Source organism: Equus quagga, chromosome 11 (genome assembly GCF_021613505.1).
Source record: "Equus quagga isolate Etosha38 chromosome 11, UCLA_HA_Equagga_1.0, whole genome shotgun sequence".
In the NCBI taxonomy this organism is placed as follows: domain Eukaryota; kingdom Metazoa; phylum Chordata; class Mammalia; order Perissodactyla; family Equidae; genus Equus; species Equus quagga.
This window is the reverse complement of record NC_060277.1, coordinates 30,955,638-30,969,714: the sequence shown is the minus strand read 5'-3', so window position 1 is coordinate 30,969,714 and position 14,077 is coordinate 30,955,638. Positions and strand designations below refer to the sequence as shown.

Below are 14,077 nucleotides of genomic sequence, written 5' to 3'. Positions count from 1 at the left end.
ATTTACTCATTTTTTGCTCATTTATTCAGTAAATATCTACTGGTACCTTCTATATACCAGGCACTGTTCTGGGTATAGGGGCTGTAAATATGAACAGAACAAGATAAAATCTCTGTCTTCATGGAGTTTATCTCGTAGTGGAAGGAGATAGAAACCAAACAGATATACTGTAAAGATAGGAAATGTGTAACATTCTACATAGTTAAGTGCTATGGGTAAAAATAACACAAGAATAATATCTGTGGTAAGTGAGGAATTAGAATTATAAATAGGGTAAACAGTGGAAGTCCTCTTAAAAAGGTCAGAAGTAGGCAAAGGAATGAGGCAAACAGATAGGGAAGGGAACTGCCTTCCAGCGACAGAAAATGGCAAGTGCAAGGCCCTAGGTTAGAGTGTGGCTCTTCTATTTAAAATGTACCTCTGATTAATGATTCATGACGTCATTGATGTGACTACTTTATATATATTGAATTCATGATTATTGTGATTGAATAGACTTGTCCAGCCAGTAGATGGAGATGTGGTTAGAGCTGTTTTTCTCTTCTCCCTCAGATCTCTATCACCCAACTAAACCATTTATTTACTATCTAGAAACAAAACAACCACTTTGTGTATAATTTAATATACATAAGCTGACAGCAAATGGTACAAAAATATACCATTTTATATACATTTGAAGGTTATATATGTATACACCTATATACACATCCTTAATGTATTTTGATGAGGTTTGCATCATCTCCCAATAAAGTTTAGAAACCCTAGAAAAGGTGCTGGCAAAATGAAAACAAGAATTCTTTTAAGAGTTTCCAATGTTGATTTCTTTTGTGGCCGCACCCATTCATAATGCAGAATGTCAGTTATAGGCAGGAGTGGAAGAGCCAGCCAAACTGTGACTGATTTGCATCTTCAAGGAACGGGAATTACTTCCCGTGACTTTCTGTCATGTCTCCCCTTATCGAGTTGGCTTACACCTCATCCATCCTTTGTCATGGCATTTGTCACACCATTTTATAATTCTTAGTTTACTTGTCATGCATTATGAGACTGAGCTTTGCTAGGACAGAGACCATGATTTGTTTTTGGTTAATCTCTGCCTGCACAGTGCTGGGCACAGTACTTCATACCCAGCTGGGGTCAAAAAGTATTAGAATGAAAGAACAAGTGAATGAATGAGTAAGCAAGTGAATCATTGAATAGAATGAGCTGAAATTTAAAAGATAACTTTCGTGTCCCTGAGGCTCCACACCTGGAAAGTTTTTGCGTTATAGGCCGTGTTGGTTAATAACCCTCCATCAGCAAGTGCCCAGGGTAATTGTGCTAGTTTTGTTCAGTAGGGTTATTAGGTTAGGTTTTGGGAGTGGGGAAAGGTAACAGGTTTCCATATTCTTAAAGTTATAAATTATACTAAAGGAAAAGGCACAGATATAAGAATGTAGTAGGCATATGCTACAGTCATAACATAAGAGTTACTATGCTTCTGCGTTGATTGATTACATTAAACAATGCAATAAAAATAAAATCCTTGTATCTTTAGAGAGCTTAATTGCTTGTCAGAGTGAATTCATATGAATTTTCTCATTTATTTCTCATAACATTTCTGTGAAATTGGTAGGAAAAGGAAAACCTTTTATTACATAGGGCCAAGAAACTGTGGCTTATTCAAGGTTCTCCATTGACCCAGTGAAGTTTTCTAATTTTATTTAAATTTGGCGAAATGACAGTAAAATATATTGTTGATAACTGTTATTTGTAACAAAAGAAAACATTTGACCGGGAAAGTTCAAGATACCCCATTTAAAGAGTTAAATGCAATGCCCTGAAGACTCACGATCAGTGATTCTGAACAGTGAAGAAGGAACTCTCAAAGAATGGTTCACCTACCTAAAAAGGACAACTGCCTTTAACTGCATCAAATCATTTTAAACTTGCTGCCCATCATATTATCCTCAGACATAATGCTCTCTCTTTTTCTCCTCTTAACTCTCAGTAACACCAAGAAGAGCAAGCCTCTCTGTTTCATTATCTTTCCCTTCAAATATCCTGTTTTAAGAGACTGCAGGTGCTTTGAGATAGAACTGCCAGAATTATTCCAAGGAGTGACAGGTTTGCTAACAACCAAATGCTTTCAGATCACCTTTGATATGAACCACATATGGCTTCAGTCCTGTTTTCCTGAATTAACTCTAATTTCCTAGTGACCAAGGTCAGATGAGTCCAGATAGGACTCAGCTGTTCTTACCTAGCACATATGTTCCAGTATTGTTGGTAATTTATTTACTGTAATAAAAAATTAAAATGCAAATCTCAGCCAGATTCTCCTTTACCAAGGAAGACCTTAGTATATGGGCTTTTGGCAAACCACATATTACAGACTATTACATGTGACTTTCTCATAACAAAATAAGACAGATTACTATACCACTTATAAACAAATATTTAAATTAACATCAGAAACAAAATTAGTCATGTGGAATTTATTGAAAAGGAATAATTTGAGTAAGTGCCAAATACAATCTAGTTTACTTTGGTAATTATGAAAAATGGTCAGAAATTCTTGCCTCTTCTTTTAGAAATTTCATCATATTCTTCCTTACACCAAATGTCAACTAATTCCACCAGACAGTATGATATAGAAGATAAGCCATTTTTTTCATGAAAATTTATTTTTTAAATGGAAAGAAATAGGCTGGTAATATAAATAAAGAATTTTTAATGTTACTTCAAGATGTTTTGGGTGTTGTATCATCTGTTCAGCTTTGTTATTTTTTTTTTTTTAAAGATTGGCACCTAGGCTAACAACTGTTGCTAATCTTCCTTTTTTCTTTTAAGGATTGGCACCTGGACTAACAACTGTTGCCAATCTTTTTTTTTTTTTTTCTGCTTTATTTCCCAAACCCCCCTGGTACATAGTTGTATATCTTAGTTGCAGGTCCTTCTGGTTGTGGGATGTGGGACGCCGCCTCACTGTGGCCTGACGAGCGGTGCCATGTCCGCGCCCAGGATCCGAACCCTGGGCCGCCGCAGCGGAGTGCGCGAACTAAACCACTGGGCCGCGGAGCCGGCCCCCTGATCAGCTTTGTTAAAGAAGCTGAGTTGCAGTCAATACTTCTAACATTATGTGTAATAAACTATATTGCAAAATCATACTGAATTTTCTTTGCACTGTTGATGCTTTGTGGTTATGATATTTCAAACACGATTAATGTTAAGGATTTTACATCTTGTTCATGGAAATAAACTTTCCTCTGGAACATATTTAAAAAATTAATTTTAAATTCTTGCTTCCAGAGATCACACAAATATGGATAAGGGTATTTTCTTATTTTTCAGAGCTATCTGACAGGTTTATAAAAACAGATCCAATGAGCATAAGATGGTTCCTAAATTTTAATTTGTATTTGACAGCAAGCAAAATGAACAGAGGTGAAGAATTTATTTGTGTACTAAAGCAATTTAAGCCAAAGATATTTTTAAAAAGCAGATGGCTTTGTATTTATAAAATATGTTGCTCCCAATTAGAGAAAAGAAGATCTATGCAAGTGGTATAAGAGTAACCCTTACTTTATTAGCTTTCATAACATTTTGGAAGGGAGACAAACAAAATTTCAAAGTACTATCCTTATACTGATAGCTTATCAGTTCTAAAAGTCTTTTTCTAAAATGCTCGGGAAAAATGTTGCTCAAAGCCCATTTGTTATTTGAGATCTACAAAGATTGCAAACTTCATTTAGAGTTCTGGTAGAAATTAAAGCTAATATATCTTTAAATTTTAAGTCGCTGGCTGTATGTTTAAAATATTTTAAGTATTTACACTGAATGCTCTTTTTAAAGCACAAAATCATTTGGCATCTGTGAGTTTCAAAAAGTGTTGCATTTTTTATTCTTTGTAAGTTTATTCTTGACAAGAAACTTTTCTTTTATCCTTTTGTTGGTATTTCATAGCCCATGAAAATTACTCTTATAAAAAGACAGTGCCTTATGACTGGTTTTATTGGTTTTGTGCTGAGGTGGCTAAACCCAAATCAGCTTAGAAGCCTCAGCATTTTGGTAAAATAAACACTGCTAAACATTGACATCCTAAATCCACCTGATGTGGCATAGAAAGAAAAGTGTCTTTACTGTGGGACACAAAAAAAAGAGAGAAAGAAATTGATTCTAGTATTCAGTGTGACAGGGTAAGTTGCATGAGAAAATAAGATGATTTTACTTAGAAAATTTTAAATATACTTTTCCTCTGTAACGCTTTTATTTTCATATGCATTTCAAGAAATATCTCTGAGACATGATTTACTTTATTTACTTGACCTTATTTACCTAAATTACTGTGTGCAACATAACTGTAAGGATAATACCTGGGAATGTTTTACATTTTTGCCAAACAAGGTATCTCGTTATATAATTAAAATTCTTACAAAATCCTGATGTCATAAATCCAATCATCACTTTTCTCCTTACATATCTACCTTCACTGGTAATTTTTCTTCTTATCAAGCAGGTTTTGTTTTCTCGTCTGTGAAACAGAGGAGTTTAACAAGATGCTCTTTATGGTTTTTTTTCTCCCACTAATTCGCTATTGCTTTTTCTTGGCTGCACTCTATTTGAGCAGCTTCTCTGTTATGCTTTAATTTGTTATTATCTCGATTCTCTCGTTACAGAGAATTATATTATTTCATGTTTAGCTTAATGCCTGACTTTGATTTTTCATACATTCTTCTGGAAAGTCTTTTGTAATCAATTTGGTAGCAGCAATGCATAGAGCCAAGCTGTGTTTCAATTCTTGAGTCTTTCCTGGGTTTTATCTTGTCCTCACTTCCGTGCATCACTGTGGTCAGAGGACCTTCAAAAACTGCACCTTGTAGCTCAGCAGCTTAGTCCCTGTCTACGATTTTATCACATGCCTTGGCAAAGACCAGTAGCTACTTCATTGAATGAGACTAACCATAGTCACAGGAGATTGAGCAAAACGTCGTACAGGTGGTTCTCTCAACATGTCCTGTCTTCCGCCTGCAATCTTTAGCTCATGTTGCAACTTGATATGGCCTTTCTTCTATGTTTACATACAGTTTTCACATTCAACATACACATATGTGATTGTTAATTTTATTTTTAATTACCTCCCAACTGATCTTAAATGCATTTTGATTCTTAATCTTTAACTTGTATAGCTTCCATCAATTGATTTTAACCTTAGAGATTCTGTAGTCTATTTTACTTTGAAATGTTCAACAATTTTCCATTTTATTACAAATAAATCTAGCTGAGGCTTCTTATTTCCTCCTTACACAATAGATCTTAGAGTATAATTCCACGTGTGTTTAATACAAATATTTTGAATTCAGAGGTCAAGCCAATTGCAGTATTTTAAATCCCCTTTCATTCTACTTGAGACTCACCTTACTGGAAACTTTGAATTATCGATTGTTCTTTCTTTCCCTGGCATTTTAAATCTCTCTTTTCTCCTGAACCCCATCCCCCGCCCCCCCCCTCCACTGGCATCTAAAGATGCTCAAATCTCTTAAATCTTTGCAAATCTTACTTAAACCAAAATATTCATCTGCATTCTACCCTGGATTCTCTCTTCTTCAGAGTCCTACTGTCTGATATTTTCCTTTTTTCTTTTATGGCATTGCCTGGCTCCAATTTACTTTCTCTAAAACTTTCTTTAATGTACTTCAATGTGACTTGTAAGTACTCCATTCCACTAAATTAGCTCTTGCTAAAAGAACCAAGCAACTCTCTGTTGCCAAGACCAAAGGACATTATTCCATTCTCATTGCATGCATCTTTTTTGCAAATCACTACAGCTAACCACTTCCTCACTGAATATTCCCTTGCCTTCATTTCTACAGCACCACAATTTCCAGATTTTCTTCCTTACTCTCTGTTCGTTCTTTTTATGTCTCATTTGCAGACTCAATCTTCTCTGCCGGTCATTGAAATTCAAAACTGCACAAAGCTTGACCTGAGGACATGTCTTCCTCTGTAGTCTTTTTCTCATCCATCCACTACTTTGTCTTCTGTATCCAAGAGGACTCCAAAATCTATATTTTTAGCCTTGACCTGTCCACTAAACTTGAGACTTACATATCTAACTTCACATGACAGATCCATTTAGATCTTGAAGTTGCCTTCAACTTACTAGATGTGAACTTTCCCCCAAAAAACATGATCCTCTTTCAGTTTTCTTCTCTCTCTCGGTGACTAAAGTTTAAGCCAGAAACCAAGAAGTTACTCAACTTAACCCTTTTCTTTACCTTCTATATTCCAATAATGACCAAGTATCATCCAGTACATACACACACACAAACACACACACACATAACTCAGATTCTTAGATTTCTTCCTATCTCCAACTCTACTTTCCTAGTACATATACTGTTTCTTACCTAGACTGCTGCTATGTGCTCCTAAATGATCTTCCCATGTCAGCCTTTGTCACTGTTGATCCATTCTCCACATAGCAACCTAGTTATCTCGTCATAATGCAAATGTGATTGCATTCCCAATCTGCTTCATACCTGCTGTGGCTTCTTGATGCTTCTATGATGAAGGCAAATATCCATGACGCCCTTGTGTGTTAACTGTTTGCAATATCTGGAACCTGGTCAATATCTAGAATTATGTCCAGCATATCAGAGTAATTCAATACACGTATTTTAAATAAAAGAGTGGCTTGGCCCTGTCAAACCAGAAATGCACTAGATAAATTTAAACAGGCAAGGAAGACTTCATTCAAGGCTATTACAATAAGGGAGAGAGGCCAGAACTTCGTCTGAGTTCAACTCAACTGAAATAGGAGAATTTATAATGGCTGGAGTTAGAGGTTTTAAAGACAGGAAAGTTTTTAAGAGCTGTGGTGGTAGGCATCATAGCCATCTGTGTTTGCTAATTGGCCTTACCCAAAGGAAAAATAAAATTCTGATGTCCTCATGACAGGAGGTGGTTTTACAAGTTGGAGCAAGGTGCCCACAAAAGTTAGGCTCCTATCCTCCCACAGAGAGTGGGTGATAGAGGCAGTATCTTCTTTAATGATTACATTTCAAAGGGATGACTCCTCCGTCCTTGAGAAAGACAACCTTGGGTTGTAACACCAATAAGAGGCTTTTAAAAAGATTTACATTTCAAAGATGCTAAAGGAGAATTTATAATTACACATTTTCTAAGGTAAATGATCTAAGAAAAGAGAGGGAAGGAATTTCAGTGGTTAGACCATCTGAATTCCAGGAAGGCCAGGGTAAGAAGGCAGTCAGGGGACCAGAGACAGGAAAAAGCCTATCTAAAGGTTAGAAAGCTGAGGGAAACAGTAAGGCCATCTTAGTCATCCCTTATCTATTTCTCTGTTATCTTCTAGCACCATATTTCTCTATGTGCCCCAGCCAAAGAGTACTTCCTTCAATTACCCCAGCCCATCAAATTCATGTCCAAGATAGCATCTCTTAACTGCTTTTCTCTCTATCTAGAAAGTTCTTGACGTCTCATTATGTAGGTGGCATGGTCTCCTCCTTCAGTTATCAGTTCTTGAAACTTCCTCAGAGCATACTTTCCTTCCTTCTGTCTCATTACTTCTTTCTTCTCCTTTATGGAGGTTTCTTTGTTTTCTAACATTTCACTGAAGGTTTTCATTTTTTATATCTAATTTTTAATATGTATTTGTTCTCTGAATGTATTTCTTTCAACAATGTCCATTTAATTTTTTTTTGTATTTTTGCAGTATTTTTTTACCTCTCTGAGGACATTTGTGCCATTTTGTTTGTTTTGCTCTTTATATTTCATCGTAGAGGCTCCCTTCAAATATTTGGTTATCCTTGGCTGTTTGATGATATATAAGAGATTCTGAAAGGCTCACGGCAAGCTCTGGGTGCTTACTCAAGGCTGAAAAACTGTAAGCTTCACTACGGGGTGATGTAGTGGGTTGTTTTGTTGGAAATCCATATGTGCCTTTAGACAAGAGTTGATGTAGTGCAATGATTAAAAATGTGAGCCTGGTAGCTCATCTGCCCATGTTTGATTCCTGGTTTTGCTGCAAAGTAGTCACACGAATTTCGGCAAATTATTAACCTTTCTGTGTTTTGGTCTTCTCATTTGTAAAATGGGGACAAAAATACCTGCCACCTAATGGAATTCTTGCAAAAATTAAATGATTTAACATTTGTGAGTAATTTAATGTCTGGCACATGCTTTTCTTTATATAACTGTTTACTGCTATTATTATTATTATAGTTAATATATACTATATTAATATTACTATATTAATATTATTGTCTCTCTGGAGCAGTTCAATTTTGCTTGAAGAAAATCATCCATTATCCTTACTAGAGGAATTCTAAGAACCAAGACAGATACAGGACTGACTGGTCTCGACATTGCTTTTAAAGTTCAACTTATCCCTTCTGGTTTCAATATGGCCTCCACTGGCTCAACTGTACCCAGTGTGCTCTTGCTTCCTCTCCAGAGAATAAAACCTCTAGTCCTCTGCTGGGATGGGATGGAGCAGTCATCATGCTGCTCAAAGATAGGGAGTGGCTCTAAGGATCTCACTGTTTTTAAGACATTCCTTCAATAAACTCTGCTTTTCCTAGACCTTTGATCATTCTGGCTTTGGGAGGGGATTTGGAACTGCCAATCTCCAAACCTTTAGCAGAATAGAGGGGTTCTAAAGGTTGGTTAACCGAGTTACAATTCATCTATCTGCTTTTCAGCTTCAAAAATGTTGTTTCTGTTGCACCTTGTCCCATTCTCTTTTGCTTTGTGGTTTCATGCCATAGGATAGAACTTGTGTTCAAAGATAATATTCAACGTGCCGTCTTTGCCAGAGTGCTTCATAGTTTTTCTTTTTTTTTTTGTTTCTGGTGAGGAATATTGGCCCTGAGCTAAAATCTATAGCCAATCTTCTTCCTTTTGCTTGAGGAAAAGTGGCCCTGAGCTAACATCTATGCCAGTCTTCCCCTATTTTGTATGTGGGACACCACCACAGCGTGGCTGGATGAGTGATGTGTAGGTCTGTGCTGGGGATCCGAACCTGTGAACCCCGGGCCGCCAAAGTGGAGCACACAAATTTAACCATTATGCCACTGGGCTGGCCCCGTTGGCATTTTTTAAGGACAATAACATAAGAGTATTTGATAGTAGTATGCTCTCTTTTTAAAAAATAATTGTAATTACAAAAATATCTTACTACTGCGTAGTGTTTTTCCATGTAGTGTCTCATTTGATCCTCACAAAATCTCTGTGAGTTTTTCAAAGCTATTTGACTTTCATATAAACTGAAATTCAAAGAGCTTAAGTGGCTTGTGTAAGAATATATATTACATTAATAAGAGATATAGAAAGGGGGAGCCCAGTGGCATAGTGGTTAAGTTCGTGTGCTCCGCTTTGGTGGCCTGGGGCTCACAGGTTCGAATCCCAGGCATGGATCTAGCACCATTCAACAAGCCATGCTGTGGCAGCATCCCACAGAAAACAGAGGAAGATTGACACAGATGTTAGTTCAGCAACAATCTTCCTCAAGGAAAAAGAGAAGACTGGCAACAGATGTTAGCTCAGGGCCAATCTTCCTCATGCACACCCACAAAAGAAATATAGAACTAGTTCTATCATTACTTCTGACTCAGCCCTACAATATTCAGAATTCATCTATGTGTTGGTTAAGTACAAGTAATCAATTATTTATGAGTGGCCTGATTTATAGAGAAAAAAGCATCCTAAGTTTCATATTCAACCTAACAATTTGTTTCAAATACATTGTTCAAATACTTTATAAACCATCTTAACTGCTTTGGATTTAAGAGTTTCAGTAAAATTCGTGTTGTGCAGACCTTTCCTTTTTAAATTGGTGATACACTATACTCTCTTCACTACTAAAAATAATAGACGTAATAAAATTGCCAGGAGATGCTAAAGATCAGTCCTCCTTTTCATCTTTCTGTAGAAATGGGTAAGAGTTGAATAGCATCTCTCTCTCACACACACACACACGCACAATGACTCTACAGAGATAGTGATGGTTTTTAATTGTATTTCTCATATCTTTTCTGCACAGATTAATGTTTTACAGGCAAAATTGGGAGGTGCAAAGAAATGACTGCACTAAATTGAAAATTGTGGTCAAAGAATGACAACAAAAGAAGCAAACAAGCCACATAGAATGTGTGTGACCAGCAGAGTCAATATTTCTGAATTGAAATCTTTCTTATTAGGGTTTTTATTTTTATTATAAGAAACAAAACAATTTGAGTGACTTTTCCATCTAAACTTATTCTATAATTATAAGAATAATAAAAATACCTCTATCTTCTGCAGACAGAAAAGATGAGTGAAGCGGTACAAAAATCATAGACAATGGATTACTGAAAATTAGAAATAAATCAATAAGAGAGAAATAACAATGGAAGACAGGAAATGATTAGTTTCAAATGAGTATAAATAGTAATTTCCAGGAAGTGCTCACAGAAATTAAAAATCATTGTAGGGAAGTGTTCCAGGAATTTTATATGAAAACGTATTTTGTTAATCAAAGGATAGTGTTGTAGATTAGACATTTCAAATGTAACATAATACTACATTTCACATTAACTTAACATTAAGCTACAAATTTGTAAAGAACAGATTAGAAATATTTCTTAGTTTTTGGTTTTCTGTTGTGTGAAAAAAATTTGATGTGTTTACTACATCCACCACAGCAAAATATTAATAACGGATACATTTATGTGCTGTTGAAAAATGTAATTCTATTCTTTAGAATTGTTTGTGTTATATTATGTTTCAATTAGAAAGTGCTACTCTTAATACCAAAAAAATAGAAAGACATAATTGTACTATTTACATAGTTAGTGTCATTGCAAAAATTATGTTCCCCCTCTCTTTGGAACAAAAATACTAGTCCTCAAGTTTTACTGAAGTTAACTCATCAACTGGTGGAAACTGTTATTGTGAGTTGGAGATCAGGTAGCTGAAGCAATAAAATATTGATTGCTGATGTTCTTATAAGTGAAACGAAGCAGAGAATTTAGGCAATTTATGGCCCATACAGGCAAAAGTAACTTTTTGTACACTTTATCTCTCTGCTCAGCTTTAGCCTCAGAGAGTACAACCATGTTGTGATATTACTATCACTCTCCTTGAAAGAGGTTACATTTTAAGTTGTCAACAGATAGGTGCACAGTTTTGATTACATAAATTTTTAGTGTTATCATTTATGGAATTGTGTTTATCTATTATGACTCACAGATTCACTAAATCAAAAACTATGTCTTATTTTATTTTTTTACATAAAATCCCTTTGATCGGAAGGTAAGCTCTAATTTTGATTGTATTTTTGTTTTTAGTCCTCACTTAACCCAAAACATCAGGAGAAAAGTTTTTTATCTTTGAAAGGAATTTGACTTGTTCTAGTTATCCTCGTGGTGTTACTGATTTGGATGACCAAATGAGCCTGCACAAAATCTCACTCTTGGGTCTTAATTATGCCAATAAAAATTTCATCATGACTTTAAATATTCCTTCCATTTCTCTTTTCTATTTCCAACATTTCATTATTTTACTTGAACACAATTGACATGCTGCTGTAGCTGCCCAAATTTGTAATCCTAACAATCTTATTCTAGGTGTTTTAGCTGCTCTCTCTGAAACTTCAAGCCATTGGCCTTTTAGCATGCTTTGGTTTCACTGGTGAGCAAATTGTTGCATTTCTAACCTCTCTTAACCCTAATGCTATACTTGTTTTTATAAAACACTCATTGTAACTTTAGTTTTTTCCCCAGTAAATTTAGGAGTTTTCTTCCCATTTTATCATTGGAATAGTGCCCGAAGTTTTCTAAATGTTATTGTGCACCTGCCTTTTAATGAAAGTAGTAGTGATATCACATTTATGACCTGGCACATGCAGAACTAAAAGCATGCTTAAGCTGTAAAAAGATTGCATATCTATTTGTTTGAAAATAGTTTTGACTTTTTATAAAGTGTAACCAGTATGATGACTATCCTCCTTGTGTTTATAGCTTCGGTATTTTTTTTTTTTTTTTTGCTTTCATTTAAGAATTAAACTAGAGTGAGGGTTTCACAGATGAGATTTCCATAAGCAGATGCTAACCTTTTTCATGTTTATGTTTACCAGTGCCTTCTGAACAAAACCTATTTCTTTCTTTTGATAATGAAATCCTAGAAAAGCCCTACTGAGAATTTTCAGTTGAATATTAAAAACTATCACTTTCATTGGTCCAGGAATCCTTACTTGGCGAGTTGACCTGAATGATAGTTTTCGTGTTGTCCTGAGGCAAGCTAAAAGAAGCTCTGTCGTGTCCAGATTGTGTCTCAGTGGAAATGTAGTCATCCTTATTCATAGCATTCTTATTTGTGACAAATTCTTCTCATCTCTTCAACCTATATCTTTGTGTATCCTTGGGGGTTAATGTGACATCTGTCTTATAGTCGAGCAAATTGGGAAAAGAAAATAACAAACCTCGTGATGTTTTACAGCGTCAATCGGTGTCCAGTGTCTGTTTCTTCCAAACTAATGTTATAGTAATGTTGAAAATAAAATTATACACATGAGATACTCATGTGAGATACAAGCACAGAAGACCCTCCGTATTAATCTTGTTTCTTTTCTTTTTTTCTATTGCTTTTTATGATTTACTAGCTGTGCATTTTTGAACATTAAGACATTTTTGATATATTTGTTAAATAAATCTTAACTATATCTGGAAAAATGATGAGGAATTGCTATGAGAAATTTTTAAAAACAGATTTTTATTTTTTTGTTTAGACATCACTATTGTTAATAGTACAATTATAAGGTTGTATGAGTAAACTAAATATAGTCAGTTCCATCTAAATATTGTAGGATCACCTGGAAACTAAGGAATATCTTTCTTATGTATTTTATTTTTCCCCAGAAATCAAAAATCTCCACATATGACAAAATGTGGGCCTTTATGAGTAGCAGGAGGCAGTCAGTGCTTGTCAAAAGTAATGAAGAAGGAATCCAGCGAGTCCTCACCTCTGATTACGCTTTCCTAATGGAGTCAACGACCATCGAGTTTGTTACCCAGCGGAATTGTAACCTGACACAGATTGGCGGCCTTATAGACTCCAAAGGTTATGGCGTTGGCACCCCCATGGGTAGGTTTTATGTCAGCCACTTGTTCTTTGCTCGTTAATCTTAGCTGCTATGTGAAGGGGGTGAAACAGTGCCTCCATATGCCATTACGAATGAATGCATCTTGGTAGGTTAACTGTTACCGTTTAAAATCAGGGAAGCAATTTAGACATCTGCTTCTAAATGGATAAGCAACAAAAGACAAATTGATATCTACCAAAATAGTTAGTAAACATTTTTACTCTATCAATGTTGAAAAATCTCACAATATCCCCTTAAAGAATCTTATCAATCCTACATTTAAAACATGTTTTATAAATAAAATTAAGTTTCTGTGACTCTATTTTTTCAGATTTGTGGCTTACCAGTGTAGTATTTAACTTAGAAAGTTAACTAAAAGAATAAGCCACAAATGGTTCCCATGAATATTTATTTTGTGTTACTTAAGAGAAGGTCATATAGCAGATTATTTAGCAATAACATACCTAGAATATTTGACAGCCAGGATTAATTATTTTTATCATCTCCTTTCTTCCATATAACAAATTATTTTCCATAATGATCATGAAATGAAACAAAGGATAATAATTGCCAGAAAAGACAAACAGTGAAAATTTTGATTTATTGAATTTCATGTATATGTATAATATACATGAATATATATAATGAGTATATTAATAAAGGAATAAGTTCATAATACTACAGTACACATGTACATGTCGTGGACATAATTATGGTTCCCCCACGGCCTGATCACCAAAACCTGTTAATATGTTACCTTGCATGGTAAAAGGAACCTTGCAAATATAATTAAGTTAAGGATCTTGAGATTGGGAGATTATCCTAGATTAACCAGATGGATCCAATGTAATCAAAATAGTCCTTGAAGAAGGAGGCACAAGGGTCAGAGTCACAGTTAAGGAGATATAATGATGGAAGAAGTGAGAGAAAGAATGTCTTAGCCCAGTAACATTGCTA

At 35.2% G+C, this 14,077-nt stretch overlaps 1 protein-coding gene across 2 annotated transcripts in view; it reads left to right on the top strand.

The window, feature by feature from the left end:
• The window catches only part of GRIK2 (glutamate ionotropic receptor kainate type subunit 2), a 610,822-nt gene that overhangs the window by 563,020 nt on the left and 33,725 nt on the right, over positions 1 to 14,077 (top strand). For both annotated transcript variants that reach the window (XM_046676126.1, XM_046676127.1), the window contains exon 14: positions 12,897 to 13,122. In XM_046676126.1, coding sequence (XP_046532082.1) covers positions 12,897 to 13,122 — 226 coding nt within the window. The remainder of the gene's footprint in view (positions 1 to 12,896; positions 13,123 to 14,077) is intronic.